This window comes from Lipophrys pholis (assembly GCF_963383615.2).
Source record: "Lipophrys pholis genome assembly, chromosome: 8".
Taxonomy (NCBI): Eukaryota; Metazoa; Chordata; class Actinopteri; order Blenniiformes; family Blenniidae; genus Lipophrys; species Lipophrys pholis.
In genome coordinates this window covers 28,168,618-28,195,724 of record NC_137630.1, presented here as the reverse complement: position 1 = coordinate 28,195,724, position 27,107 = coordinate 28,168,618, and the positions used below count along the sequence as shown (strand labels likewise).

General features: G+C 40.8%; 4 protein-coding genes across 6 annotated transcripts; 1 reads left to right on the top strand and 3 right to left on the bottom strand.

Annotated features, from left to right (window-relative positions):
- Positions 1–298: 298 nt before the first annotated feature.
- On the top strand, positions 299–6,894 carry LOC308113226 (cell division control protein 42 homolog). Of its 2 annotated transcripts, none has more exons than XM_080469294.1 (6): positions 299–392; positions 952–1,093; positions 1,175–1,247; positions 1,349–1,458; positions 2,106–2,303; positions 5,296–6,894. In XM_080469294.1, exons 2-6 carry the CDS (start codon positions 989–991, stop codon positions 5,383–5,385), a joined length of 576 nt encoding a protein of 191 aa, XP_080325420.1. In that variant the 5' UTR covers positions 299–392; positions 952–988; the 3' UTR covers positions 5,386–6,894. The 2 variants fall into 2 exon arrangements, with proteins under 2 accessions (XP_080325420.1, XP_080325421.1); XM_080469295.1 differs by having other exon boundaries at positions 4,622–6,894.
- Positions 6,895–8,314: 1,420 nt separating this feature from the next.
- On the bottom strand, positions 8,315–11,171 carry LOC308113225 (F-box only protein 6-like). 2 transcript variants are annotated; one of them, XM_080469293.1, is made up of 7 exons: positions 11,003–11,158; positions 10,686–10,781; positions 9,608–9,857; positions 9,422–9,536; positions 9,229–9,324; positions 8,710–8,845; positions 8,315–8,620 (listed from the first exon to the last, which is right to left on the bottom strand). In XM_080469293.1, exons 2-7 carry the CDS (start codon positions 10,776–10,778, stop codon positions 8,474–8,476), a joined length of 837 nt encoding a protein of 278 aa, XP_080325419.1. In that variant the 5' UTR covers positions 10,779–10,781; positions 11,003–11,158; the 3' UTR covers positions 8,315–8,473. The 2 variants fall into 2 exon arrangements, with proteins under 2 accessions (XP_080325419.1, XP_080325418.1); XM_080469292.1 differs by having other exon boundaries at positions 10,686–11,171.
- Positions 11,172–11,947: 776 nt separating this feature from the next.
- Positions 11,948–15,041, bottom strand: LOC308113726 (F-box only protein 6-like). Its single transcript, XM_080470170.1, has 6 exons — positions 14,568–15,041; positions 13,217–13,445; positions 13,022–13,136; positions 12,822–12,917; positions 12,480–12,615; positions 11,948–12,387 (listed from the first exon to the last, which is right to left on the bottom strand). The coding sequence occupies exons 1-6, from the start codon at positions 14,631–14,633 to the stop codon at positions 12,241–12,243; spliced, it is 789 nt and encodes a 262-aa protein (XP_080326296.1). The 5' UTR covers positions 14,634–15,041; the 3' UTR covers positions 11,948–12,240.
- A 1,439-nt stretch (positions 15,042–16,480) lies between these two features.
- Positions 16,481–26,065, bottom strand: dnajc11a (DnaJ (Hsp40) homolog, subfamily C, member 11a). The gene is made up of 16 exons (XM_080469291.1): positions 25,952–26,065; positions 24,139–24,268; positions 23,907–23,980; positions 23,239–23,340; positions 22,826–22,954; positions 22,570–22,692; positions 22,324–22,397; positions 22,043–22,232; positions 21,846–21,931; positions 20,838–20,954; positions 20,282–20,437; positions 20,087–20,156; positions 19,785–19,842; positions 18,281–18,423; positions 17,331–17,460; positions 16,481–17,153 (listed from the first exon to the last, which is right to left on the bottom strand). Exons 1-16 carry the CDS (start codon positions 26,021–26,023, stop codon positions 17,128–17,130), a joined length of 1,680 nt encoding a protein of 559 aa, XP_080325417.1. The 5' UTR covers positions 26,024–26,065; the 3' UTR covers positions 16,481–17,127.
- Positions 26,066–27,107: the final 1,042 nt, after the last annotated feature.

Here is a 27,107-nt window from a genome sequence, read left to right as displayed (position 1 = left end):
GGTTTGGTAGTTTTACTGTGTTTGGTATAGGTTTGGTAGTTTTACTGTGTTTGGTATAGGTTTGATAGTTTCACTGAGTTTATTGCAGGTTTGGTAGTTTTACTGTGTTTGGTGCATTTTTTGTAGTTTTACTGTGTTTGGTAAAGGTTTGGTAGTTTTACTATGTTTGTTAGTTTTACTGTTATTGGTGCAGGTTTGTTAGTTTTACTGTGTTTGGTGGTTTTCCAGGTCGTGTAGGTCCACGGTGTTTTACTGTGAAGTCGCGCGCCGCTCTCACTCTCTCCAGCCTGACACTGCTGTGACGCTGAAGCTGCTCTCGGCTCCTCGCGCACTGCTCGCTGGTGCCAACGCCCGGCGAAACACACGGCTAACGTTAGCCAGCAGAGACACAGGTGAATATCGTCCTAACTCCTCTGCGTGTGCGCCTATTACACACATCCACGCTATATTTGTTTTTCAAGCGGCCCCATCTTTAATAGACTGAGGTAACTTTAGCGCTGCGCGAGCTTACGCGCTGCCGATAGCCGGCTGATGCTAAGCTAGCAAACTAGTTAGCATCTTGCTAGCGCTGCATTAGCGTAGCTCGTGAAAATTCTCCACAAGCGGGTTTTTCTGGGCACGAATATGTAGTAAACGTCACATTGACTGATTGATTTCATCCATATGTTTAAAAAAACAACCTTAAACGTATCGAAGTAACTACACGCGCGTACCCAAGTCAGTAAGGATGTTATTAGCCCCCGTTAGCCAGCATCAGTTGTGGCGATAATGGGGTGTGACACTGAACTAGTTAAGACTAGAAAACTCAGCATTTGCCCCTCTGCTCTTTAAAGCTGTCATGACTATTACTTTTATAAAACGTTGTCGCTGATAAAAAGGCTGTTGTAAGATTCCTTGGTGTGAATTGGCCTAATCTGGTTGAGTTTCCACCCCCACCTCCCCCCCCTGCAGCCAACGTCCATTGCCAGCAGCAGCAGAAAGCACAGAGATGCAGACTATCAAGTGTGTGGTGGTGGGTGATGGAGCAGTGGGAAAAACCTGCCTATTGATTTCATACACCACCAACAAATTCCCTTCTGAATATGTACCAACAGTAAGTCTTCCTATTCCTCTAACAGCTTGTAAAAAAAATTCTTATACTGATAATGACATGCAGTTCATTCTTTGATTGCAGGTGTTTGATAACTATGCAGTAACTGTAATGATCGGGGGTGAGCCTTACACCCTCGGCTTATTTGATACAGCAGGTAAGCCCGTTTTTATTCTTTTAGTTGCGATACGAACTCATGGAATATATTAGTTCTTAAGTCTGTGCTGTGGTGAATTCATGTGTGTTGTCTGTCTGCAGGTCAGGAGGATTACGACAGGTTACGGCCACTAAGCTACCCACAGACTGACGTCTTCCTAGTCTGCTTTTCAGTTGTTTCCCCTTCCTCATTTGAGAATGTCAAAGAAAAGGTGAGTGCAGTACATTTATTGCCTAATTGCTAAATGTAATTACACCCTCTCTTCATTAAGACACACTTAATCAGAAAGAAACGCTCTTCTTTTTGCAAGAGCATCTTCAAAAATGTGTTATTGATTTCTACACTCGCACATCAAGAGGTTTCAACCACATTTAAAATTTTAATTATAATAATTATGGTCTTCAGTTTAAAAAAATGGCCTGCTCTTATAAAATATATTACTTTAGGGTTTGATAGCTTTAAATTCAATGACTCATAAGCTACAATTATATATAAAAAAAAAGCCTCCCAATATTTCAAGGATTCCTAAAATAGCAATTATCATCTGTCTATTAATAAATGGAATAATCATGATACTAAAGCAATAAACAATCATTTAAAAACAGATTGTCACCTTTAAATGGATGTAAACACAAGATAAAAGTTGTTTGTCATTCATGCAGTATACTGTGCAGTTCAGTATCACTGCATTTATCAAATATTAATGCAGACCTGGTTTGCACATGTTCAGCTGATGTTTTTTTTCTGTGTGATCAAATTGCAGACTTGCAGATAAGTAAGTTGTACTTGTAAAAAGAAACAAAGTGCTTTGAATCAAACCTGTTGTGTTGAGTGTTTCGTCTGCTTTTTTCCGTCTAGTGGGTTCCCGAAATAACTCACCACTGTCCCAAGACCCCGTTCCTGTTGGTCGGCACTCAGATTGACCTGCGTGACGACCCCTCCACAGTGGAGAAGTTAGCCAAGAACAAACAGAAGCCCATCACTCCCGAGACAGCAGAAAAGCTGGCTCGTGACCTCAAGGCGGTGAAATATGTGGAGTGCTCAGCTCTAACACAGGTAAGATCCCACACCAGAGTACACAGCCAACCGCTGCAACGGAGGCTAGACACTGTGCGATTTTGGCCGTCCCAGATGAAAGGTCTTAGATCCACTACTGCTACGACAAAAAAACTAGTTTGGAGAAACGCATGTAGGCATGTGCAAATGTAGGAAAGTGACGGGTGACTGATTTCTCTGAAGAGTAAAACAATTTTTAATTAGGATGGGTTGTTTTGTGTGAAAAGAAGAAAATTCTCAGAAATTAGCATGTTATAAACATAGTCAAGTCTTTAAACATCGTCCCTGAAATATCTTGAGTGTACTGGATTTTCTGGACTATAAGTCATATCTGTTAAACAGTGCACCATAAGGAGGAAAACTAAAGAAAACAAAACAGATGAGTTACAATAATGTATAATATGCATTTATTTTTCCTTGCCAAGACATAATCAGTTCCAGAAACATCCGTGGATTTGTTCCTCAGCTCTTGTCCGTCGTGTTTTTAGCTCACGATTCATCATCCTGTTCTCAAACAATGACATCTAGTGGTCCGGGGTGGTATGCACTAGTATATTTTGATTTAGTTTAGAAACTTCTTAATGTAGGTCACGTGACCACCCAAACAAAAGAAGTGCCACTTGTGGTCCGGAAAAGGAAGCCTTTATTCCAAATCTTCAATCACTATCAGATTTTAAAGGCTGCTGATGTACGAGATGCTGTGCTCCGTGTATTCAGGCTGAACATAGTGACTTCATTGAAGTCTTTACTTTCAACTATGTTTAAGTAGATCTTGCAGCATCAGTGTTGTGATGAGATCAGAGATGATAAAAGCTTAAATATGACAAACTTGCCTGAGTGTGGCTAACATGAAATACTTCAGTTGATGTGGTTGTGCGTTTCTGCTGTGTACTGATTATATGCCATTTTTTTCTGACACAGTACTGTGTTTTTATTTTCTTGCGTTATGACAGATTACGACATCTCTAGGTTTTCTATAACTCTGGTTTCAACTGCTGTCTGACAGCGCTGTAGTTCCAACTAGTGGCTGGCGGGCGGATGACAATTAAGGCGGCGTCTCCTTCGTAGATTAAACACTAATTTTGTGCCGACAAATCAATAAGCCGGAGCTCTGACTAGTCATGCGCATCCCGAGTACATAAATGCTAAGAAAACAATGCTTCCATTCTTGGCTTGCTGTATTTATTTCCTGAAGGCACCGGCATTGTATGTAAATTACTTGCAGCACTTCTTTTTTTTTTTTTACTTTTTGATCAACTTTTAATGAACAACTGTAACTTTTGTTTAAGATCCTCTTGGCTGAAATTTTCTCTGAGACTTATGTGAGCAAAGGGCTTTCACATCTCAGGTCACATGATCTCTGCAGCCTTCAGCGTGCATGTTTGCACAAATGCTCTGCAAGAGTGGGTTTGATGGTAGATTCAGTAGCACAAATGTAGCTTTCACTACAGCATATTGCTGCAATGGATTCTGTAGTGTTAAAACAGTGCATGCAGCAAAGGGACAATTAGCAACAGCAGTTACGTTCAATAAAACAGGAATGCCTATTTTGTCAATCAACTTATGCTTCAATTGCTTTGTCAGTGCATTACTCACCACTGCACTGTTATCTATTATCTTACTTATTCCTGTATATATTAGTCTTTAATTACTTGTTTATATTTTTTGTTTGTCATTATTATTTAATGTTTACATTTGTACAAAGAGTGCACAGTTAACCAAAGCCAAATTCCTTGTATGTTAAACAAACCTGGCCAATAAAGCTGATTCTGATAGTTCCTTTTCAGTTTCGATCATACTGACCCAGCAGACGTATCCGACACCAAACAAGCTTGCAAAAACAATAACAGGCGTCCAGATGTTATGATAAAACTGTTAAGAGCGCATGTCTTGGCCCAATGGATTGAAAGTTTATTTTCAAAAAGCTGTGATAAAAGTATTGGTAGGGGAACGGATCTATGCTAAATATGGAACAAAGGATGACTTGTATATCAACCAAGTCTTTAGTATCACCTCAATGCCAAACATGTAGCTCATGTTGTACTTCCCCCTGACAGACTGGATATTGTTGTTCTTGCGTATTAAGTCGTAGCAGTTGGTGTATGTCATCCAGCTTGCAGTTTAGCAATAAAGCTGTAAGACTGCTAAAATCGCACAGTCTGTAGGAGCCAAACCACGCATGTACTTCGACGCCCTTCTTCTAACTCGTGTGGAAACTGCTCTTTTGCTAACAGCACTGAGTTTAAAAAAAAAAAACCCTCTAACTCTTAACTCTTATTGTGTGTCTGTCTTTCCCCCTTCTTTTCTTCTTTCTCCAGCGGGGATTGAAGAACGTATTTGATGAGGCTATCCTAGCCGCGTTAGAGCCCCCTGAAACTCAGAGAAAGAGAAAATGCTGTTTGTTCTGATGTCTTCTTGCATCTTGCATTGCCTCTGCTGCTTAGTCATCGTAAACCAATGTCTCACTGAAATAACCACCACGCTCTTCTAAACTTTGAAACTTGGTGCCCATTAACTTTGGTTTCCTTTTCCTTCTGTTCATGTGTGCTTTCTTTTCAACTCGGCCTAATCATGATTGCCCATGCTGCCTAAGATAATACAGTGCCAATGCTCAGTTTTCCCTTTCTGTTTGTGTGTGTGTGCAAATCTGTGTAATGGACACGACTGAGTTTGTTTTTCCAAACTGACATTCTGTTATTATCTCAGTATTGAGCTCATGACTTTTACCCCACAGAAGCGTTTAAGCTGCCTTCTGTCTTAAACAGTAATCACTCTTCTTTCGTACTGCGGCATCAAAATTTTCCACCGGCTTTTGTCTTTACTGACTGCTTGATCATGAGGGGAGTCTTGTATAAAAATTTATTTGAATAAAGGAAAATTTTGATCGCTCTGCTCCACTTCCACTCCGTTTTCTTCTGCTCTCACTCGGAGAAGATGTGAATTTGTATTTGGAGTAGCTTGTGCTTTCAATATTAATATTTTGTTTCCACAGAAAGGATTAAAGAATGTGTTTGATGAGGCAATACTGGCTGCCCTGGAGCCTCCCGAACCTAAGAAAAGACGTAAATGCGTTCTGCTCTAAGTTTCCTCGCAGTCCTCTTCACACACCAGAGGGAGTTTTTTTCTTCTTTTTTTCCCCCCTGCATAAACACATTCCATCACGAATTGAGATGTCGTTAAATATTCTGACTCACTTCACCTAAAAGCATATTCAGTGTGTTTTCTGACGACGGGTAACCTCTGATGCCGTTTGTGACACGCTGAATACCTAAACTATCTACAAAATGTAAAAGACACTTTGAGATGATGTTATGGAGTGACCATGTGATGTTAATTCACTTTGAATATGTGTGATGTGAAAAGAAACGACTCCGTCACGGTATTTTAGGAGAGATACTGTTTCAAGAAAGAAAAGTTGCTAATGATTGGTTCGTTTATCAGTTCTCAGAGTGGGGGAGGATAAATCCACCCCTCAGAGCTTCAACTACTTTCCCAGTAGAAGTCTTGTTCCTTTCACCTTATGAGAGAGTAATTGTTAACTGTTGAGATCCACAGAACTAATTTTAAACCTTTTGGGTCTTTATATGTAGTCTGCAACTGGCAGTACAATTTTATGGTTCAAAATAATTCATAGTCCAACTTTGATTTTCATCAGGATTGTGTTGGGGGGGGGGCATTTCTCCTGCTTTTGCTACTCTGACGCTCCCCAAGAGGAGGTCTCACCCCACACTTTGAGAACCACTGGACTCTTAAAGCTTTTTTTTTTTTTTTGCTTAAAGTATTTTCCCTTGGGCTGTTTTTGTATCTTTTGCTGCAAAAGGTTGGCAGCGACTCATCTTCATCTACAGTAGAGCTCCTACAGCAGCAATATAAATCCCGCTAACGTCATTGACTTCAAATACTTTCTGTTTTCAGAGTCTTAAAGAGTTTTTTTGGCTTCCGGGCAGATGGAGGAAATATGATGAAATATGACATTTTCAGGCTATGCTCTTTCCGCTCTTATTCTGCCAAAACGAAGCCCGATAAAATGATACCTGGAAAAAGGTGCAGATACCTGAGAGCAAATAAACGTATCATGTGTATCAGTGTCAAACCACACAAAGAAGCTGGAGCACAAGTGTAATCGTCACTTAAGTAATTGTATCAGAAGTGATTCAATAAAAGACACACGCGTGGCTCCAATGATGATCAAATTCTGCCCGTTTGTAGGAGCGTATCCACTTTCGATGCTCGGGCTAATTAACCATTTTGTAAAGTGAACCTGCTTGGTGCATCACTAATGGTGTGAGATCCTGTGAAATGACTGAACTAGTGAGATTTGCCTCCTGTCTCCCACGACACGTGTGCCTAGATTGTGGGCTTGAATTCCATTTGTAAATAATAGTGAGAGTAACTCATAACTTATTGACTGAATGAAATATGCGCATCACTGATAACAAGATTTAGAGGAGCTGATATGACACTGAAACCAAATTAACCAAGAAACCGAGTCTGAGTTGTTTTTTTGTTTTTTTTATTATTCAATTTTGACAGAGTTGTATCTTGCTTGTAATAAAGCATCACAATAAACCAGTATTATGATTAAATCATACTTCAGACATTACCGTTTCTTTTTGTTACATGAACTTTGCAAGCTGTATATTTTGTGCACATCATGGAAGGGAAGCTGGTTCATCAACAACATAAAAATAGGCTTATTAGTTCTGGTGGTGCCCAGTGGTAGCTTACCACCAGTGTGACTAGTGTGAATGAATAATAGTGTCTGTACGTGCTTTGAGTCAGCTTGAATAAAGCACTGTATAAATCCAAGCCATTATTATTATATAAAATGTATTTACTTACTCCAATACTTTTTCATGTTGAAAAAAAGTGCAGTGGGATGGGTTGTATTGGCTCTCTGTGCATATATTTGTGATGAAACCAGTTCTCAAAGTATCTATAACCCATCTTTTCACGCCAGAAGTAGTGAAGGTTTGAGCGTTCCAAAAAAAGAAAAGGAAAAAAAAAAAAGCTAATTATTCCACATACATTTGATCTTTTCAGCGCGAATTAAAGCCAAGATCTGAGAACGCATCCACAAGCAAATTTCTTCTCATTGCAACAACAAATTGTGGAATTCATATCGCAGACAGCTGCATCGAGCGGTTTCCCACTGGAGACTCATAGCCTGTCAGGACGAATCCAATCTGTCGTCAATATGCATGTTATTACACATGTTTAAGTACCTTTATTCAAGGAAAATGTTATTGTTTTAATTGTTACTGAATGTATTGAATGATTTTATCAGCACTAAGTTGTGATTTTATGATTGAACCAATAAACCAACAATGCCGACTGGTTCTAGACAAATTCTATATGAAGCACATTGTTTTCTACCAATGAAAGAATGAAAGTGTTTATTATAGCACATACAGTCACCTTCCTGTACGTACAGTGACGATAAGTGAAGCCCATTTTCAAGGTAACTTTCAAAGTAAGACTTTCTGCAGTGAATACGAAAGTAAAATATTTCACATTCATTCCATCTTCGCAGTGCCACGAGAACTCACCGGCCTATTCCAACGTAAACCTACGTGTGTCTTCTCAAAGTGCGACAATAGACATTTCTTCAAATTGCATTTCAATATTCAGACGGACACACACTTAACCTCAATAAAAGGTGGGCGTAGGTGTCACAATATTAGTTTGACAACTTCTTATAACTGTCACCACATCAAACAAACCTACTTTCAAGTGGAGAAGATGAAGTGTGTGAGGGGTTTTCTGCAAAGGCTAAAATGGAAGGGCTGGAATGGCTCTTTGGTAATCTGACAACCAGTTTCATCATGACGATGTGCACGGAAATCTTCTATCATCAATAAACCTTCAGCCGCATGTACTTAAGGTTGGAACATTTCAAATAGCCTCTTCAAGAGATTCGACTTCGTTAGATAACGAAAGAAAAATAGCCTCACGTGTATAAGATCTTTTCAGTGCCACTTAAACTCTTGATCCTTTCTTTCAACAAAACGCGTTATGCTAATGTGAGTCGAACCTTATTGCAACATTGGAACTTCCTTGAGATGGTGTTTAATATTGAAGCGTCTTTTTTTTTTTTTAAATAACAAGGTGCTGTTAATTTTATAGACATGAAGAATGACATCAGATGCTATTACATTAAAGCAAAGAAGCTACGTGTCCACTGCAGGACAAATCTCCACGCTGCTGTCCGTAACACGAATTCCATACCATCCCGCCCAGAACATTGTGTCCTTGCCGCCGTGGATAAAACGGATGTATCTCACTCCCGGCCCGTAGTCCCGGAATACGTAGACAAGCTGGAAAAGTAAACATCGCATGTCTCGAGTTGTACTTGGGCTGTGAAACCTTTACATGAACTCCCCTGTCACTCATAGTTGGTACGTACCTGATTCCATTGCTGGTCGTTCCACTGTTCAAAGTAAATCGTGTCCGGCGTGTATCGCTCCACGACTTCCTTCCTTTGATTGAGCAGCTGCACAAAGATGCCGTATTCGCTGCCACAGTCCCATCGAGGCGCATACCTGATACACGAATACAGACCCGAGATTAGAATTCAACCCTAGGCCGCTTGTTATTGCTGGTTTGGTGACGGTTCAATCGGTGGAACCCACACTCAGCTCTGCTGTTAATCTGCACAATGGAACAATGTTTATGGGGAAATAAAAAGGCGTTCCCATGGTTAATCAAAGTGAGAAATAATCTACCAAAGACCAATTTCCTTATGTTTTGTGAATAGTTTATACTTAGTCGCTGCATACTGCTTGGTTAGAATTCTTAGGAATTACTTGAATATGCTTTACAATAAAGTTTTTCTAATCATTTTAGAAATTGGAGAAATGTAACTGTGTTCAAAGCTAATAAAGGATGACCTAATGAGCAGTGAAATCATGTCGAGTATTCTCACCAATCAGTTATTTTGATGTCTGGCTGGAACTCGTCCATAAACGCAGCGTTGTAACCTTCCTTCTTCAGATCAATCAACTGCGCCTTCCTGCACATTCTGCACAGAGGGGCCAAGGGTCGTTACCACAGCGATAGAACGAGTCGTATAAAATAATTACTAAATATTTTCTGGACGACTGCTGGCGAATACTCACCCAAAGGAAGTCACAAAGTTCATCTTCACTTTGTCGTTTGGGTGTGGCACCATAGTTTCCTCTATTTTCCACCTGTCACCGCCATTCTCCAATATCTGCCAACCTTTCATTTTTTCTATTAAAGAGGTTAGAGGTGTGAGCATTTGCTTAGTGATGTTAATGAAGATCATTTATCTGGCATCTCACCTTCACCCCTTGGGTTCTTGAGAAGATTTCTCCTCCTCTTGCACAAAAAGTAAAACATCCTCCAGTCCGTGGGGACTTTGGAAGCGTCGTGGAGGTGATGTCCTTCTCTTCTGCATCTCTCCTTCCACGAGGATTCTGTATCAGCCGCTTCCTTCCACTGATGGCACACTAACCGGCAAACACAAACCACCTGCTCGTAGGAAAGATTCAGGAAAATTTCTTCCAGGATTTCCAGAGGAACTGGGAAGAACTGAAAGGAGAAGAAAATGGTGAGAAGCTGAAGTTTCAGATGTACAAAAGTCAAAAAGTTCACTTATTTATGAAGCAACCAAAAGAGCTTCACTGTCAAAAAGATCATTTTAATAGGTTAGATTTTTCATTTATTTAGAGAGTTCCTAACTCACTAAATAAATGATTATTACGATTATGTAATACAAGCCTCCTAAAATAATCAAAACAATCATTTCAGGGTCATATTGGACCATCAGTGCATGGTCGAGCCCTAACGCCCAGTCAACTTGAGGGGTTCTGCCCTTTTCATAATGTTCACATTTTATGCGTACACATAGTTACACTTCAGCTTCACTGACAGTGATTAAAGTCGCTTCAAGAATGAAATCTGGAATATACTCAGTCTGGCTTGGTAATGAATTATTGTTGAACTTTTCTTGACACATAGAAACCCCCGCCCCCCTCCCGAGAGGAAACTTGGTTTGTTCCAGCTCCAAAGTATGAGAGGCGCCTCTTAAACAGCTGGAAAATAACTTCAACTAATGCAGTGTGAGCTATCAATAACCTCCATGAACTCACCAGGAAAACAGCACGACTTTAATATAGTTTCTGAATGACTAAGGGCTTTTCATTTCCTCTCTTTTAAGTGCTCAATGTGAGTGCTCAAGTAACCTATTGCTTTGGATGGGGAACTATCCACCAAAGGACGAATGAAGTTACATAAGGTCAGTTAAAAACGTAAGTTAACATGCTGACAATAATAACTTTGTCTTTTGACAGAGTTGCATAAACATTTCAGTCAGAAAACGCCCAAAGTGAGGCTCCTTGTTGTGAGTTATTTACTCACAGTTTCATTTGAAGACGAGGCTGAAGACGCAGTCCGACCCGAGGCGGAATCAGAGCTTTGAGCTGCACCCATAGCTTTCGCTTTCCTCTTCATGACCTGGGACGAATCCAGGACAAAACCGTCTCTTTAGGCCTAGTTCAGCCTAATGTGCATTTACTATTAAGCAGCACCGAGGTGCCAGAGTGCCAAGGCTTTAAATCGCCACAACGCCACGAGCGTTAAGGCGCCAGTTAAAATGTCCGACAACGCGGAAGTGCAGCTCGACGTGAAGATGCTTTGACTGATAAAGTGAAACATAAGCCGATCGTTTTACTTACAGGCCTAAATTATACCCACGACCAGAGATCAGTCTCATTTGCAGATTAAACGTTGGGTAATTTTCGGGTCTCCGTGGTGTCACAGTTTTCCCGTAAACCACAAACGTCAGTTTACCAGGGAGGCGCTTGTTATTTACTCCAAGACATCCCCGTTATACCCCGGGAGGGTGGAGCTTCTTGTTATAATCACTATGGGGGGTGGGCGCGCGTTAGAGGAGAATCTGTTCTTCACAGAAGGTGAGAGAATAGAAATGCTGATATATGAGCGGCGAATATCTACGTTGCAGAGTCTCAAAAAAAAGAGCTTTATCGGTTAAAATTGTACCGGTGTACGCCGGACAGAGTTTGTAACGAACCCTGACGAAGCGGTCTTAAAGGAAACTTGTATGTGTCATTGGATGATTCAGAGCATGGGCGGAAATGAAATTGGGGCAGGGGGGTCAGCAACGCGCCCTCTCTTTTAAGGAAAGAGAAAGTTGTCCTGTCCATTTAAATTTAAACATAATTAAATATTTTTAATAGAAGTGTCGATTTTTGCAAGCAGGCCGGGGCACCCCTATAAGACCGCAGACAGTTTGTCTGTGTAAAGCAGTGAAAAGTGTCTACATCCTGAGTTTGAAGCATTGCGTTGTGTTGTGATTATGAACCATCCAGATTTTAATGGTCTTGTGTTAACCTCAGTGAAACACATGTGATTTTTTAATATATTTTTTAATTATATGACCTTTATTTACTGGCAAATGCACCCTGGAGAGGTTTCTAATCCATCGCAGGGCAAAGAGAAAGACACAGACGATCAATTTAAGCAAATCGAAATTCCACGCATGCACGGGGAGAACATGCAAACTCCATAGAGAGACTTGACATATGCCAAACTCGAACATTCTCCCTATGAGGCGAGCGTATGTAAATGAGTTCACTTAAACATTTTTTATGTTTTTATTTGAATTTTACAATTAACATTAAACTTTTCTTTATAACTGAAAAAAATATAATACAAAACAAATTCTATTTATTTCTTGGTAGCACAGGAACATTTATACTCAATTTGTCTAGAACCAGAGAACCAGTCGGCATTGTTGGTTTGTTGGTTCAATCACAAAATCACAACTTAGTGCTGATAAAATCAGTCAATACATTCAGTAACAATTAAAACAATAACATTTTCCTTGAATAAAGGTACTTAAACATGTGTAATAACATGCATATTGACAACAGATTGGATTCGTCCTGACAGGCTATGAGTCTCCAGTGGGAAACAGCTCGATGCAGCTGTCTGCGATATGAATTCCACAAAATTCTCCCCAGAAACGTCTGATCTTGCCACCGTGGATGAAACGGATGTACCTGACTCCCGGACCATAGCCCCGGAATACGTGGATTACCTAAAACAGCAAACATCAGAAAGTCTAGAGTTATGCTCAGGGCGCAAAAATCCTCCGTCAGCACTTCATTACGATTCGAACTCTGTACACACCTGATTCCAACCCTGATAATCCAATTGTTCAGAGACAATAGGGTCAGGAGTAAACTGGGCAACTACCTCCTTTCTTCCACTAAGCAGTTCCACACAGATGATATATTCACTCCCGCAGTCCCATAGTGCTGAGTACCTTCCATAACACAAGACGTGCACACTTTATTTTAACACAATACACAAAACTTTCTCAGGTTGACTCATTGAATGCTAACAATATTGCAACAAACAGCGTTTCAGTGGGAAGTTACTATATCACGTCCGTCTTTGTTCATTACTGATTCAGGTGTTTCTGCCAAGTAAATAATTAATGAGCATTGAAAGTATGTGGGGCATTCTCACCAATCGGTTACTTTGATGTCTGGCTGGAACTCGTCCATAAACGCGGCGTTGTAACCTTTCTCCTTCAGATCAATCAACTGCGCCTTCCTGCACATTCTGCACTCATCACAGAGGGTCCGAGGGTCGTTACTACATCGTTTGCATACGCTGTATAATATAATTGCCGTTTATTTTCTGGACGACCGCTTGCGAATACTCACCCATAAGAGGTTGCAAAGTTTGTCTGGACTTTCTGGTTTGGATGTGGTTCTCTAGGTCCCTTTACTGTCCACTTGTTATGACCTTTGTCCAATAACAGCCAGCCCTTCAGTTTATCTACAGATACAAACACAAGGCCTGTGACACGATGTAACGCGGAAATAATGCGCATTAAACTCATTCATGGAGCATCTCACTTTCTCCACTGGGATTCTTCAGAAGATTTCTTCTGTTTTTGCACAGAAAGTAAAACCTCCTCCAGTCCGATGGAACTTTGGTGGCAACGCGGGGGAGATATCGCTCTCTTCTACATTTCTCTTTCCACAACGATTCCATGTCAGCCACTTCCCTCCATCGCCAGCACACCAACCGACACACACAAACCACTTGACGGTGGGGAATGTTGAGGAAGATTTGTTCCAAAATCTTTAGTGAAGGAGAAGAAGAACAAGACCACAACTCATCAATAATGTGTACATTACTGGTACACCGGGATGCACTTTGGTTTCTGAGAGACGGCAAAACTAAATATTGCTCAAAAATGTCTAATGTTGACTTTTTCTAGTATCAAAAGCTTGGCACACATTCTTCAGGTTTTTTTTTTTTCTTTTTAAATATCGAGACTTAAAATTAAAGGACACAGTTACTGATGAAATGAACCCAAAAGCTGTTTTAAATCATAACTTTGATGAAAACTCACAATTTCTCGGTTAATCTAAATACCTTAATTCGAGTTACTTTTATTTCTTTACACTTTAACTTTATTTATGAGAGGCGTCCTGTCTGAGATATTTTGAAATGTGAAAACACTCCAGGCTGGGATGGAACACAGAGAATTTAATTTCAGTTTGATAATAAGTGTTGATTTTTGAAATTTTTTTAAAGAAAAATTAGGAAACAAAGTCTCATACTTTCCACATCACTCCCTCTGTTTGTCCATTTGATCTATTACAGCAACAACAAAATAGAAGCTCATCCAATAAATAACATCCAGAAAAATTTAAATTAAACTGTGGTGCTTTGGGCAGTGTGGTGTATTAATGACCCCAGAATAACGTCAATATGACACCCCCCCCCCCCCCCCCCCATTATTTGAAATGCTTTAAATTAAAGTGTTCGGCCCTCAAGTAATTCATTCTGTGAGTCAAAGAAGCTGAGTTGGCAAAAGTACACTCACATGATTTACTTAAGCATTAGTAGATAGTTGAGAAATAAAGAAAAATAGACTTTGAAAAGAGTAAACGTATCAACTTAACTTCATATAAAAGAGTTCGAATGAAGGTTTCCATTAACTTCATTGATACACAATGTATTTCTAAGATATTTTAAATCTTTTCCAGTGATGGACACACATTCAAACTACCGTCACTGTCATCAAGGGGCCATAGATGCTGATGTAGTGTGGTTAACTTGATCTATCAACTGGCTTTGTCCTTTCACCGCAAGTCTGAATCGTCATCATACAGGTTCAAACAAGCACCAAGACCGTTTTTGTGTAACTATAAGAAGCATGATCGCCCCTCCAGCAGTTTATTCGAGGTGACTTACATTCTGGTTTAGGAGGCAGTCTGGTGTTGGTCCTGCTGCTGATCTCCTGCTGTGAGTTACACCCATAGTTTTCCTTTCCCAAACAACACAAGACACGGAAGTGCAGTCCGAGCTACAAAACTTTGGCGCATAAAGATGGTTTTACCTTCACTTTTGCTTAATTTTTCGTTTCAACTGTAAACCTATGACCAAAGATTGTCATACTTTCCTCAGCTTGTAGCGTCAACCAGGTTGCGCTCCTTCTCTCATAATAAAGTCCGACACGCAAACACCCATGCTGCGGTCACTGCAAAAATACGTCTTCAAATTCGTTTTTCTGTCCTTTTTTTCGCGAGTTTCGTTTCGTTAACTCGGAACTATTTAATGGTGTAAACACGGGCAAGACGCTAGAGTGCCTTCAAAGGAAATGGGAGTGTTATCCAGTGGTAAACAAACACCGAACCAGACCGTCCCTGAACGCGTCTCACGGCCAAACCACATGACGAAATGTACTGTGGTGCGTTCACGAGAACCTCGGAAAACTGAAACATTGAAAAAACCCAAAACGTGAAACTGAAAACTGCTCACTGGAGAAGTGGGGAGCTTCAGTGAGATCCAAGAAGCAAAATGCAATGGCATCTTTCCATGTACATGACAATACGAGTAAAAATAACTAATAAACCAAAGTTATCACAGATTAAATCAAAGGCAGAAATCAGATATCCTTGTAAAGCACTAAGAATTAGGCTCGGGGCACTGAAAGTGCCGGAGGACACTATTGAAAGTGTTTTTGAGAGGGTCTAAACATACAGGAACTTTTTGCGACACACAATTTGATAATTTAGGGGATTTACACGTGACTGGCAAAATGGCTCAGCAGCGCCACCTGCAAAATTTAAAAAAGGTTGCCCAAGAATCCCGTTTCAACCAAAGCTACGAAAATTGGCACCCCAAGACGCACAAACACCTCTCTTACACGCCAAAAACTCAACAAGAAGTCAGCTATTTTGAAATATATATTGGATTTTCGCCAAGTTTGGACTAAATGGAATTTTCTAGAGCGAACTAGTCTTGGGGGGGTAATTCCAATTTACCTGAAAATTGGCATGGTGATAAAAAAGAGAGTGGTGAGCAAAGCTTATTTAAATTGTTGCAAAATATCTGAGGGCGGGGCCAAAGACTTTGGTCACAAAGCAGGAAGTGTCACGTAAAAACCGAAAGTGTAGTGTAAAAGGCCATAACATGGTTTGAGCGGCGTGACAGAATTTTTTTATTAACCCTAGAACACTGACGTTCGCAATTAATGACATTTGATTGTGTGAATGCCGATTCTGAGAATGATTTGCATTTTTTTGACTCGCTTCGGCTCCTGCTGTCTAACCAATTTGAACCATTCAAAATGTGCAGCTTTGGTTAAGACGTACTTGCCATGTTGTAACTTTTTAACATATTTTAGACTTTTTAATTCTTCAGCCGATACGTCTTTAAAATCTTCACCAATTTAAACAATTCAACTTTTAACTATTAGTCTGGAGTAGCTCGAGTAGATGAGCAAAATATGCAAACTCCACAGGCACAACCTGGACTTGACCTGAGGAAATTCTCTATATGAAGCAAGAGTACTCATTATTAATCATTCATCCGCTGAGCAGCCCTGGGCTTTACTTTTCTTTTTTTTTTTAAATTAGATTTTAATCAACTAACTTTTTTCTTGTTACTGTTTAGTGACATTTTCTATCTCCAGTTTTTCCCTGCGGCAATCAGTCGTTGCTGTGCCGATTCCACTTTGTTCATATGTCGATATTCCTTTCTTCTGTTGACGGTATCATCCACCGCATTCACTTTACATTCGTTTTACTCGTCCCCTTTTCTGCATGAAAAAGATATGTGGTAGGGTCTCTAGACAAAACTAGAAATAAATCATGGAAAGTATTAACCAAAATATCCCGCATGACAAGCTTTAGTAGGATACACTGCATGTGTAGTCGCTTAAAAGAATCAGAAAACAATCATTAACGTGAAACATTATCATTGACGTGGATGTAATTTCTATGTAAATCTGCCTGCCGAACTTCAGGGAGGAGAAACTACAACACAGTTCAAACAAAAGTTTCCAAATCGTTACGCAACATGATAGACAACTTTTAATAATATGGCAGATAGTCAGAGGTGCATTCATCTTATTTCACATAGGCACTGCAGTTTTTTCCCCGTACAGTCGGTACATAGGACTCTGTCATATGTTACAAGCCATACCAAAAATAAATGGGTCCCAATGAGGCTAGGAGACCTGGGAATTGTGATGGTAGCCATTGATTTTGATGTCACATTAGAATCTTAAGCAGGCCACAACCATGTCCATAAATCCTGGTTCAGATCGATCCAGTCTGTGATGCTTTGACTCCACTCTGCATATTTAGATGAATACAAAGATGAAAAAAAAAAAAAAAAGGTAAATGCACATTTTCTGAGTAACAAGGACTGAAATCCATGTCGTATCTAAAATGGAAGTTTATCCATCTTCTGTCAAACAGTCGAGAGACGAGTCCCTTTTATTTGAATTTGGTCAGCAGGCGAGCTTCTATGTGTCTGCGTCGATCCTGTGAGCTGTGCAGCGGAGACAAGAACAGAGAAGTCAGAGCTTTGTTAAATGTGGGGAGAAAATATTTTGCAATGTGTAAACTCTGACTGCATCTCCAAAAGCTGAGATCTAAAGTAAGCTGTTCCACTTCCTCCTCGTCCTCACAGAAACATGCGAGCCACACGGCTGTCCAAGCCTCTTACATTGCTTTGGTATCCTGAGCGGTTCGGCGTCTCCTGACAGGACTTGATGCATGACTCCACGGAACTGATACAGCACCTTCAGGCTCTTCTCCTCCCCCACGCAGGGGTCGTAAAAGCCAGGGAGCCCCGACTGGAAAGACAACATCAAGTCACACAGCAGCAGCCGGCTGAATCATCACCCCGCAAAAGTTGAGGACACAACTTTTCTTACTATTTATTAAATGTTTACACAAGAAAAAAAACAAACTAAAACACACGGTAGCAATTAGAGACGTTACAGTAATTTTATAGCCTGTTTTAGATTTTAAAAAAATTACTGTTATTGTGTTTCGTCTTGGTTTAAAATTCCATTGTGGTCGACAGACACCAACAAAAACACTTCAGATGTGTGTGTTTCTGTCTGGATACACAATGGTGCAGCCAGCCAGGGGGAGGATTTCTCCTCCGATGGATCATCTGGGTCAAAACTGGACTTTTGCTCGTCGTCGGGAACTAAGTGTGCAGCACTCGGGCTCTTTTCTGTACTTGGACCAACTCGCAGGAGGTCGAACGTTACGATCATCACCACAGTCTCTGACATGTGCTCTCGGTCAACTTAGTGTGTGTCGGGCTGGAGCTCAGAGAGGAATTACAAACAGGCGATCATGTCGAGACAGAGGGTATTTAAGTTTGTTTTATATATGAGCAAGATAAGAACCTATAGGTAATGCAATGTTCAGGGGACATTGTAAAAAGCCTTTATAGGCCACTAATAGAACATTTAAATCATACGACCTTGTTATTATAGATGTTTTTCATATTCTAGTGGCTTAGAAAACAATTAAGAAGTGTATTTGATCAAACGTTGGCACACTTCAACTAACTCACAATCATTAGTTTTGGAGTTTGAAGAAGAAATGCAATAGTTATCAAATATGGTCGCTTGCCTGATAAAGATTCGACATAATTACCTTGGTGGCCTCAGTGAGGATGAGTTTTGAGTCTTTCACCAGACACTGAAGAGGCACGGTGACGTCGATGACCTTTGCCCTCTCGTGCCTTCTGCTGTTGTCGGTCACAAACTTGCCGTACCAGGCGTTGAGGATGATGAGCCCTGAGTGAGGAAGCGGCAATGACATTGCAGTATGTTAATATAAAGTGTTTTATGATGCAAATTTGTCAACAAAGCTGCCTGTTTGGTTTGATTTAGGAGCTTAGGACTTCAGAAATGCAAAGATGGCAGATAAACTGTTTTTGAATTGTTTTTTTCCAGCTTGCCAACAACTTGCAGCCCTAGAGTTTTTAATGACACCACTTAACAACACTTGTCCCCCCCACCCAAAAAAATATATAAAAAAAAAAAATCACTCGGCAAGTATGCAACAAAAAGACAGCATAATTTATTTTAATCACAAGCTGCATAAACAATACAGTAACCATTTCACAGAGTGCCGTCCATTAAAATAGAGCAGAGCAGCTGTGTGTCAGTCGCTTATTAACTGTTGCTTCGTAAGAGCAAAGTCAAGGGGACCTCTGGTGCCACTAAAATCAAAGCAGCTTCTACGGTGACAGGTGTCATACGCCAATTATCACATGCCAAACTCCCTCAGGTGAAAATTACACTGTCTGCTGAGAGCTTTTTGTTACTCTGCTCATCAAACGGAAACTAAAAGCCTCCAATTATCACCAGTTAAAAAGAACGCCGGAGGATCATTAAAAACCCAATGAAATATACAGTACTTCTCTATTAACTGTTTTAACCCTGCTTAAATAAGCGACCACTATTTCAACAAGATGCCCCCAGAGTATAGCTGCGGCTGCGCTATTATCATGGACCACGAGTAATCTGATTAAAACTGGGTCATGTAAACACTCCTATCTGATTAGATTGGAAATATGATTAGGCGACTTGGGGTTGTCCTGTTTGTGATCCAGTCAGAGTTCACGTAACCATTACATCGGATTGCTTTATCAGTGTCGGAGCTTACAGTTACAGTGTAAAGCCATATGGGATTAAGCCAGTGACTGAATCGGATGATGATCTTGGAGCCTACAATCCAACAAATCAGACTGATCAGTCTTCATGTCAAACGGGTTAATCTGATTGACAAAACAGTGACCACGTAACTGCATCTAGTGTTCAGAGTTAATTCCTTCGTACTACAAAGGAAAGGCAATGCAACCCAGTTGGATTTCAATCAGCTGCTCCAGAAAACCACTGCAGTGTTTTCTGTGGGGTGTTTTGATGTCTGAGGTGGGATTTTAAAAGTAGTGAAGGGGAGAAGTTTTGTTTCACGGAGCAAAAAGCAGCACGGTGTGTGCGAAATTACACTTCAGACATCAATAGATTTCAGCCAAAATGCATGAAAAACAGCTCTGAGTCTACGGGAATTAAAATACTGTAGTTTAACAACCTGCTTAAAAAACATTATTTTCCCAGGATAAGCGCATGCCTTAAAATATTACTGCTCTTACCCATTCGGGACTCCTCAGCTTCGATAATCCTGCGCACAGACTCCTGCATGAGCAAGACCTTTGGAGATGAAAGACACACCGAGGAGGATACAAACAGTGAGATTTCACATCATATGGATTATACTAATGAATTTTTCTAATGCTTTCCATCTGATCTAATCCCATCTCTGCCCTTCATTTAACTGTTTGGTGAGACTAATATTTCTTAATAGTTCGACACAAAACCTGCATCTCCAATCGAACGCTGAACCCCGGCGTAGTACTGGCACTGCAGATTCACTTAAGCCTGTAAAAATACTCACGGCAGATTCGGCCTCCTGTTTCTTCCGGGCTATATTAGAGGCCGAGCTCTCCCTTTGCTTCTCCAAGTCTCTGTTGGGTTAAAAGATAAATGGAGGAATAAAATGAGCTCGTAAAATCCGGCCATAATAATACATGTGGTATTCTTCCCATAACATCGTTTGCATGAAACAACCGACGTAGAGTGAGTTTCTTACTGTTCCTTCTGGGCCCGCACGTAGGGCCGAATAATAAGCTGCTGGATGGCGAGGTAGAAAACCAGTGGTCCAACTGTGGCGTAAAATACCGCACTAGGCAGGAGTTGGTCAGTCAGGTGTATAGGGAAGAAGTACGTCTGGCTGGCTCTGTTTAGTCTGCAGGCAGAGAGTTGGTTTTTTAATATTGCCATCTGTGGCGAAAAGCTGAAAACATGGCCGAGTGAAAACGCAGTCATTTCTCAGCTCGAGATGACACTGAGCTGTTTGTTTTGAAGATGATAAATGCATGTGAAATATTTATTTTCAGACATCTAAATGTGTCTGAAATTAAGAAAAAAAACAACAACAAAAAAAAAACTGTGTACACATGCTTTGAAAATCTTATCCCAGAAAGTGGGTATGTGCTCGAAGCCAAGGCCTTGATTCAGACACAAGCGTAGAAAATTAATTTCATCGGCTGGCATGATGTTACGTCTTCATTCCTATGGGCGCCGTGGCAACAAGCTCCGTCATGAAAACCCTCCAGAAGCACGGTGGAGCGAGGAGCCGTGCTTACTTGATCTTCAGGGAAACACCTTGGGGCACTCCCACGCTGACGGTGGCCCCCAGGACACTGTGTCGACTGATCTTCCTCTCAGCACCGTACTCTACCACCGTCCCAAAGAAACCTGATCTGGAAGAAGTAAAAAAAAAACAAAAACAACAAAAAACACAAAGCCAAAGCTTCACTACCAGTAGTTTTCAATCCCAACAAGAACGGCATAATATGGGAAACAATTGAATTCCTTGATATGGATGATTATCATAATATATGTCAAATTGTTGATTCTTTCAAACTTGTTTAATAAAAAGTAACTTACACAATTCATGCTTTCACACTTTTTCGATATGCTCGATAATACTGACACAATTAGATAGCTTGTGGGCCGCACATTGGAGCCATGGTGAGTACATTCAGACCCCTGCTCTCTGGGTCCGCATCGGGATTTCTCCCACAATCCGAAGACATACTTTTTAGGTTAAACGTTGCTTCTAAATGACTCGGATGTGTGTGTGTGTGTGTGTGACAGACGTCAGCAGTCTGGTAATCTAACTCGGAAAACCGGATATAGAAGGAAGAAATACAGTAGTTGCTGTAATTTAGCCTCCAAAATGGCTATAATTTGATCTTCTCATATCTCAACTTTATCACATTATCAGCCTTTCTGTGCAGTTTGCATGTTACCCGTGTATGACTTGGTTTTCTCTGAGTGCTCTGATTTTCTCCCTCAGTCCAAAAGCCATACATTTGAGCACAATCGGGGACAACAAATTGTCCGTAGCAGGAATGTGAGTGTGTGGTTTGTCTCTGTGTTTGCGCTGTGATGGATAGGGGGAAAGTGTTCACTAAGTTGGATAAAATGAGGATGGATGGATCCTGCAAAAAGCCTTCCGACCGCACAAATGAAAAGAATCTTTGTTTAGGTTGACACTGAGCACACGTCAATGTGATCTACAACTGTTTTATAATGTAAATTCAAGAGAACACCCTCTAGATAACACATATTAAACTTTGACATCATACTTTACGGAGCCCTTGATCTTTGTCTGATCATCATCCTGGAACTTGTACTGGTAGCTCATCATCATAAAAGTGTGAGGAATGCCAAGCTGCAGAGACAAAAAAAAAGTAAATAATCATTCTTGGCACAACCACTGACAAGCTTGTTGATTTAATTGCAGCCTGGCTAAATAAATAAATAAAACAAAGCTGAATATAACCTGCATTGCGAAGGTGAAGTGGCTGGTCTTGGTGTCCCTCACTATGCTGGTGTTCATGGAGGACTGGATCCCCCAGCGCCACTGCAGGTAGCCCATAGTGTTCTTGTCTAAATGCCGAGCCAGCACCGTGGTCACCCCGGGACGCACGCCCCGAGAAGAGAACTGCAGCCCACACTGAGCAGTCAAGAAGCTGGGGCGAAACAACACATCCGTGTATTGTTTGTGTTACTGCGAATACACGCTGTATCGATTTATAGGCTTTTTTGTGTTTCCACGTGTACCATCGTGACGTCAGGTTGCGGAATATCTTCATTCCAAAGAGAGGTCCATGAGTGTCTCCAGCTCCAACTTCTATCTGCATGAACACAAACAACAGAGAGCCTTTCACACCTTAAAAACAAAATTAGAAAATTGTCGGCGCATTTATAAACACGGACAGCTGTTTTGTGGGAGAAACATTAAGTGTAAACATTTATAGTCTCATTGCAGAGTGTGTATATGTGGTGCCCGGTGAGAACGCAGCATACCTCACCCCACCCCTTCGCTGAGGTGACTCTTCTCAAGGCCAAGTTAATGGTGCCACCTCCATTTCCATTGTGTGTTGACAGGGAGCCAGACAAAATGGCTGTGTCTTTTGTGGTAAGAGGAGCCTGAAGCAAAAAGTATTTGACGCAAATTAAATCAAGCGTCCTCCCCGAGAGCGATCACAGACTTGGCGTCCCTTCAATCGAACCGTCACAGCAAATATTCCTTAAAAGGCAAATATCTGGAGAAACTCTTCACCTCTATGGACTGCGATATGTGCATCTTGTTGATTTCCACATGTGGGACTCCGCCTGCGTCCGTATCCTCGTAGTCTTCTTCATATCGGTCAAAAAGGTCTGTGGCGTCAATTCCCACACTGATTGTCCCCTGAAGACAAATCAAGAATGAACACACTGCTCATGCAGTGCACCCGGAAAGTAGCCACAGACTTTCACTTTTTAATGACTTCATTTGTGATGAAATCAGTCTATTGGACAACATCTGAGAAAGCTAACTCCTGTCTATATGAGGACCGATACTGAGATGACAGTGCACAAACCCGGTCATGAAACCTGGAAAAATTGAATCACTGGGAATACTTTGCATTGGAATCAAGATACTTACATTGTGCTCGGTTTAATACGAGTCCAGTTATCTTCCTGTCAACATACCTTTGGGTTCGTCCTCTGCTGAAGCCTTCTCTCCTCTCGCTCGACCTGAAGACGCTCGTACTCTTCTCGGATCTCAGCAGGGGTTCTCCTCCTCTCCACCACCTGCAGGAGGAAGACATGTTTTGAGTGGACCAACACTGATTTGGCTGCTTCAGATTCTGCAGATGAAGGCGTTTCTTTCTTTTCTTTCTTTATAAGCAGATGTTTATAGGTGTTTTAACAAAACAATAGATTCTAACAGAAGGACGTTAAAACATCGGCTGCAAATCTTTGTTAACACTTCAAAGCTATCACCGGCGCTTTGCTAAAACTAACACTGATAAATTATGGATGACTGGAGATCAGGCTTTTTTTTTTGATTGCAAGCATTCTCAAAGTTAGAATTTGCCAACATAAACCATTGTTTTCCTTATGTACATTTTTAGTTGCATGGTATTTGCACATGTTTGCATTTGGCTTACAACACATATGACATTCATAATCAATTCAACACGAGTTTTTAAAAATGTATGAGGTAAGCCAGACAATCATGTAGCTGCTGCCACGAAGATTTTCCAGGAATCATATTAAAGGGCATATATAGTATATATGAATAAATAGATATATTTGACTGTATTTGGAGGCCTAGACGAACAATAATTGACCACTATAGACTTTCGCAGTCTCACCTCCCATCCATCAACATCAAGTCCTCGCTTGCCATAGATATCATAGATAGCTCGAGCCTGTGGATCACTCAGCACTAGAAACAAACATCAAATTCCATATTATACTACAGTGGGGAAACTTTTTTTCAAAATACATTCAAGTAGATGGTAGAATATTTAGATTAAGACATCATTATCATGTAAAACTGAAGAGAATGTCTCTGAATGATCAAATCGTGGGGTTTTTTCTTACCTTCATAAGCTTCGTGCACAAGGTTAAAAAGCTGCTCTGCTTGTGTCTTAAGTTCAGGATCCCGGTGTTTATCTGGATGGTACAGCATACACAGTCGCCTGTACGCCGCCTTCAGCTCATCATGTGTGGCCTGGAGCACAGGAATGAAATTCACTATAACCCCACCGTTAAACAACTACTCCCTGACCAGGACTGCTGATGCTGCAGAACAAGGAACTATGCTGCTTTACTGCATTTTTAATTATGTATAAAAATAACACTGCAATGCGGGACATTTATACTAAACATGGCCAAGATTAAAATAATGTAATATACATAATGTACATAATAATTACTGAGTAAAAATGCACTGGATTCAGATTCCTCTGACCACTGGATGAACTCGGTTCAAGAGGGGTTTCTTAGCATCCTTATCAGATACAAACAGGAGCAGCTAGTAGAACCGGAGAGCTGGAGTTGAATTACAACCCAGAGACTCCTGCTGGCATGAGTGCAGCACTTTGAAAAGATACTCTGTCAATCAGTAAAAAGTGGATAATGATAAGTGTGCCAAGATATAATATTGTAGCAAGAGTACGCATGCTTTATGTGAGCAGAAATGTTGCTAAGAGCAGGAAAAACAACTTCTTTACACAAGTAGAAATATACCCTCTCGCTATCATTTCTTCCTGACAGAATTCCCACATTCAGCACCAACTTTGTCTCATGGCCACACAGCAGCAAATTATTTCCTTGTTAACTGGAAGCACATGTGGCTAATACTGATCTTGCACGGCTGTTTGTATGACTTGCAGTTCCAACATACTGCATCTACTGAAGGTGGAGAAAGTTTGACAGTGAGCTACGCATTAACAACAGATTGTAGACGTTATGTTAGGAAGACACGAATAACATGCAGAACTGTGGGATTTGACAATGTTGACATAAGGGGTAAAAGTAGAAAAAGTGTTCAGAGAAATTGTGATTGAAGTTGTGATTGTAGACAGCTAGTAGATCATGTCAGACTTAGTTACTTTAAACATCTAGTACAAAAAAAAAAAAGTCCCTGGAATTTGCATATTAAGTCTTCTTGAAATTCCTTCATACACACTGTCAATCATCATAGTTAGGATAGAATATTCATAATACAGCAGGGTAGTTTACTGTCAAACCAACTCATTTTATATCACTGTCAAGAAGTGACCAACAGCTTTACAACATAAGAGAAGATATGTCAATGTGTGTTTATACTGTACCTTCAGAAGATCTGACTGTATGCAAGTGAAAAGTAAATATAGGCTGCAGTATATTTAGCCCTGCATATCCAAATGACACGCATACTTTTTGCTGAGTAATAATAGGTCTTGTACGGACCAACGCTACTGCTGCTGAGCGAATAATCAAAAAGTCTAAAATCTTCACAAACTAGAATCAAAAACAACTCCCTGTTGCACCACGAAGCAGACGTTACTTTTAGCATTAGCACGTTAGCAACAGCTCACAGACCATGCGATCCAACCGAAAGTGGGAAAAAAACACATTTTATCATCAACCCCCGGTCTGCGACATGATCACACCCAACTCAATCCCAGCTTTATGAATGACAGCTGATGTCAGCAGAGCCGCGGAGCCACGGTCTGCGCGCTGTCATTCATGTTTTTTCCAGAGGAGTCACAGCACCTGAACCAATGTCGAGGGTCACAGGCTAGCCCCATAGCTAACGTTACAGCTCATTATACCGGCGGCCGCTGCATTTCAAGCGAGGAAAGTTGATGGGATGACTGACAAACACATCCGCACAGACATTTATTCGAAGCGCGGCCACGCATTGTACCTCTCTCCTGACATTAAGCAGGGAATAGTAATCATCACTGCCGATATCATCATCGTCCAAGGCAGACGCCATGTTTACACCCGGTCATCTCTTCCTCGTTGCGTTCACGTGTATGAACGAGCTCTCTGCTGCCCCCTCCTGTCCGGGAATGACGCACGGCTCCGCAACACTACACATATACTCAATAAAGTTAATTAAAATTTCTATAATTCATTGTTTTTGATGCCGTTATAAGAAATAGTGTAGCTATACTCCACCAATGTGTTTCTAAAAGAATAATAAAAATCTAGAGGTACCAACACTGCTGCAGCTAAAGACGCTTACTTTTTTCTTTTTTTCTTTTAAATAATTCTATTCATTTAATTTCACTTGATTTATTTATAAAGACAGCACACATTAATCAACATTTATTTGAATGCACAAGTCTGAGCCAGTTGGCAAATCTTCAACCGTGGTCCTTTGGCAAGATGTTTTGAAACCTTCAATTACTTTCAGCGTTCATTAAATGCATTTTTTCTTGCAAATGACAACATACCGAGGGTGTATAATCTTGGGGGAAAACATATTAGGCGTGTTTGGATATACATTTTACATTATGGGGGAATGAATAAGCCCCATACTGAGCTTATAATAAAGAAGCACGTGTAAGCCTTAATTCTAAAGGGATCTTGTCTGCATATCATATCTAGCTCGAAGCAATTAAGGCGAGGGAGGGGCGAGAAAAATCACTTCAATACATTAGGTCTTTCATTAGTTTATTATTACTGTCTTCGCAATAACAACAGGCCGTTGACTGCACAGGGCGCACTTGCAGCAGGCAGCAGGGGAGCTGTTCTTTCAGCACCACCATCTCAAACTATGCACTGCCTTTCAGCACTGACGGTCAGCAGCAATGCAGCCGGTCCTAAAGTGCCAGAGCTGACGCGATTAAGCACAATGATCAGATTGCCCGAGGCCATTTAACATATCGTCAAGCGATTGCGCCAAACTGATAGTGGCTGAATGTCTAGGTACAGGCACAGTGTTAAAGCACTGACTGTGTGGATGTCGCCTCATCCCCCCCAACTCAGACAAGAACTGTTTTCATGAACTGGACCAACAGTCTCCAGTAATTGCACAAGAGATGGGATCCACATCTCCCGGACATCCCTTCAGT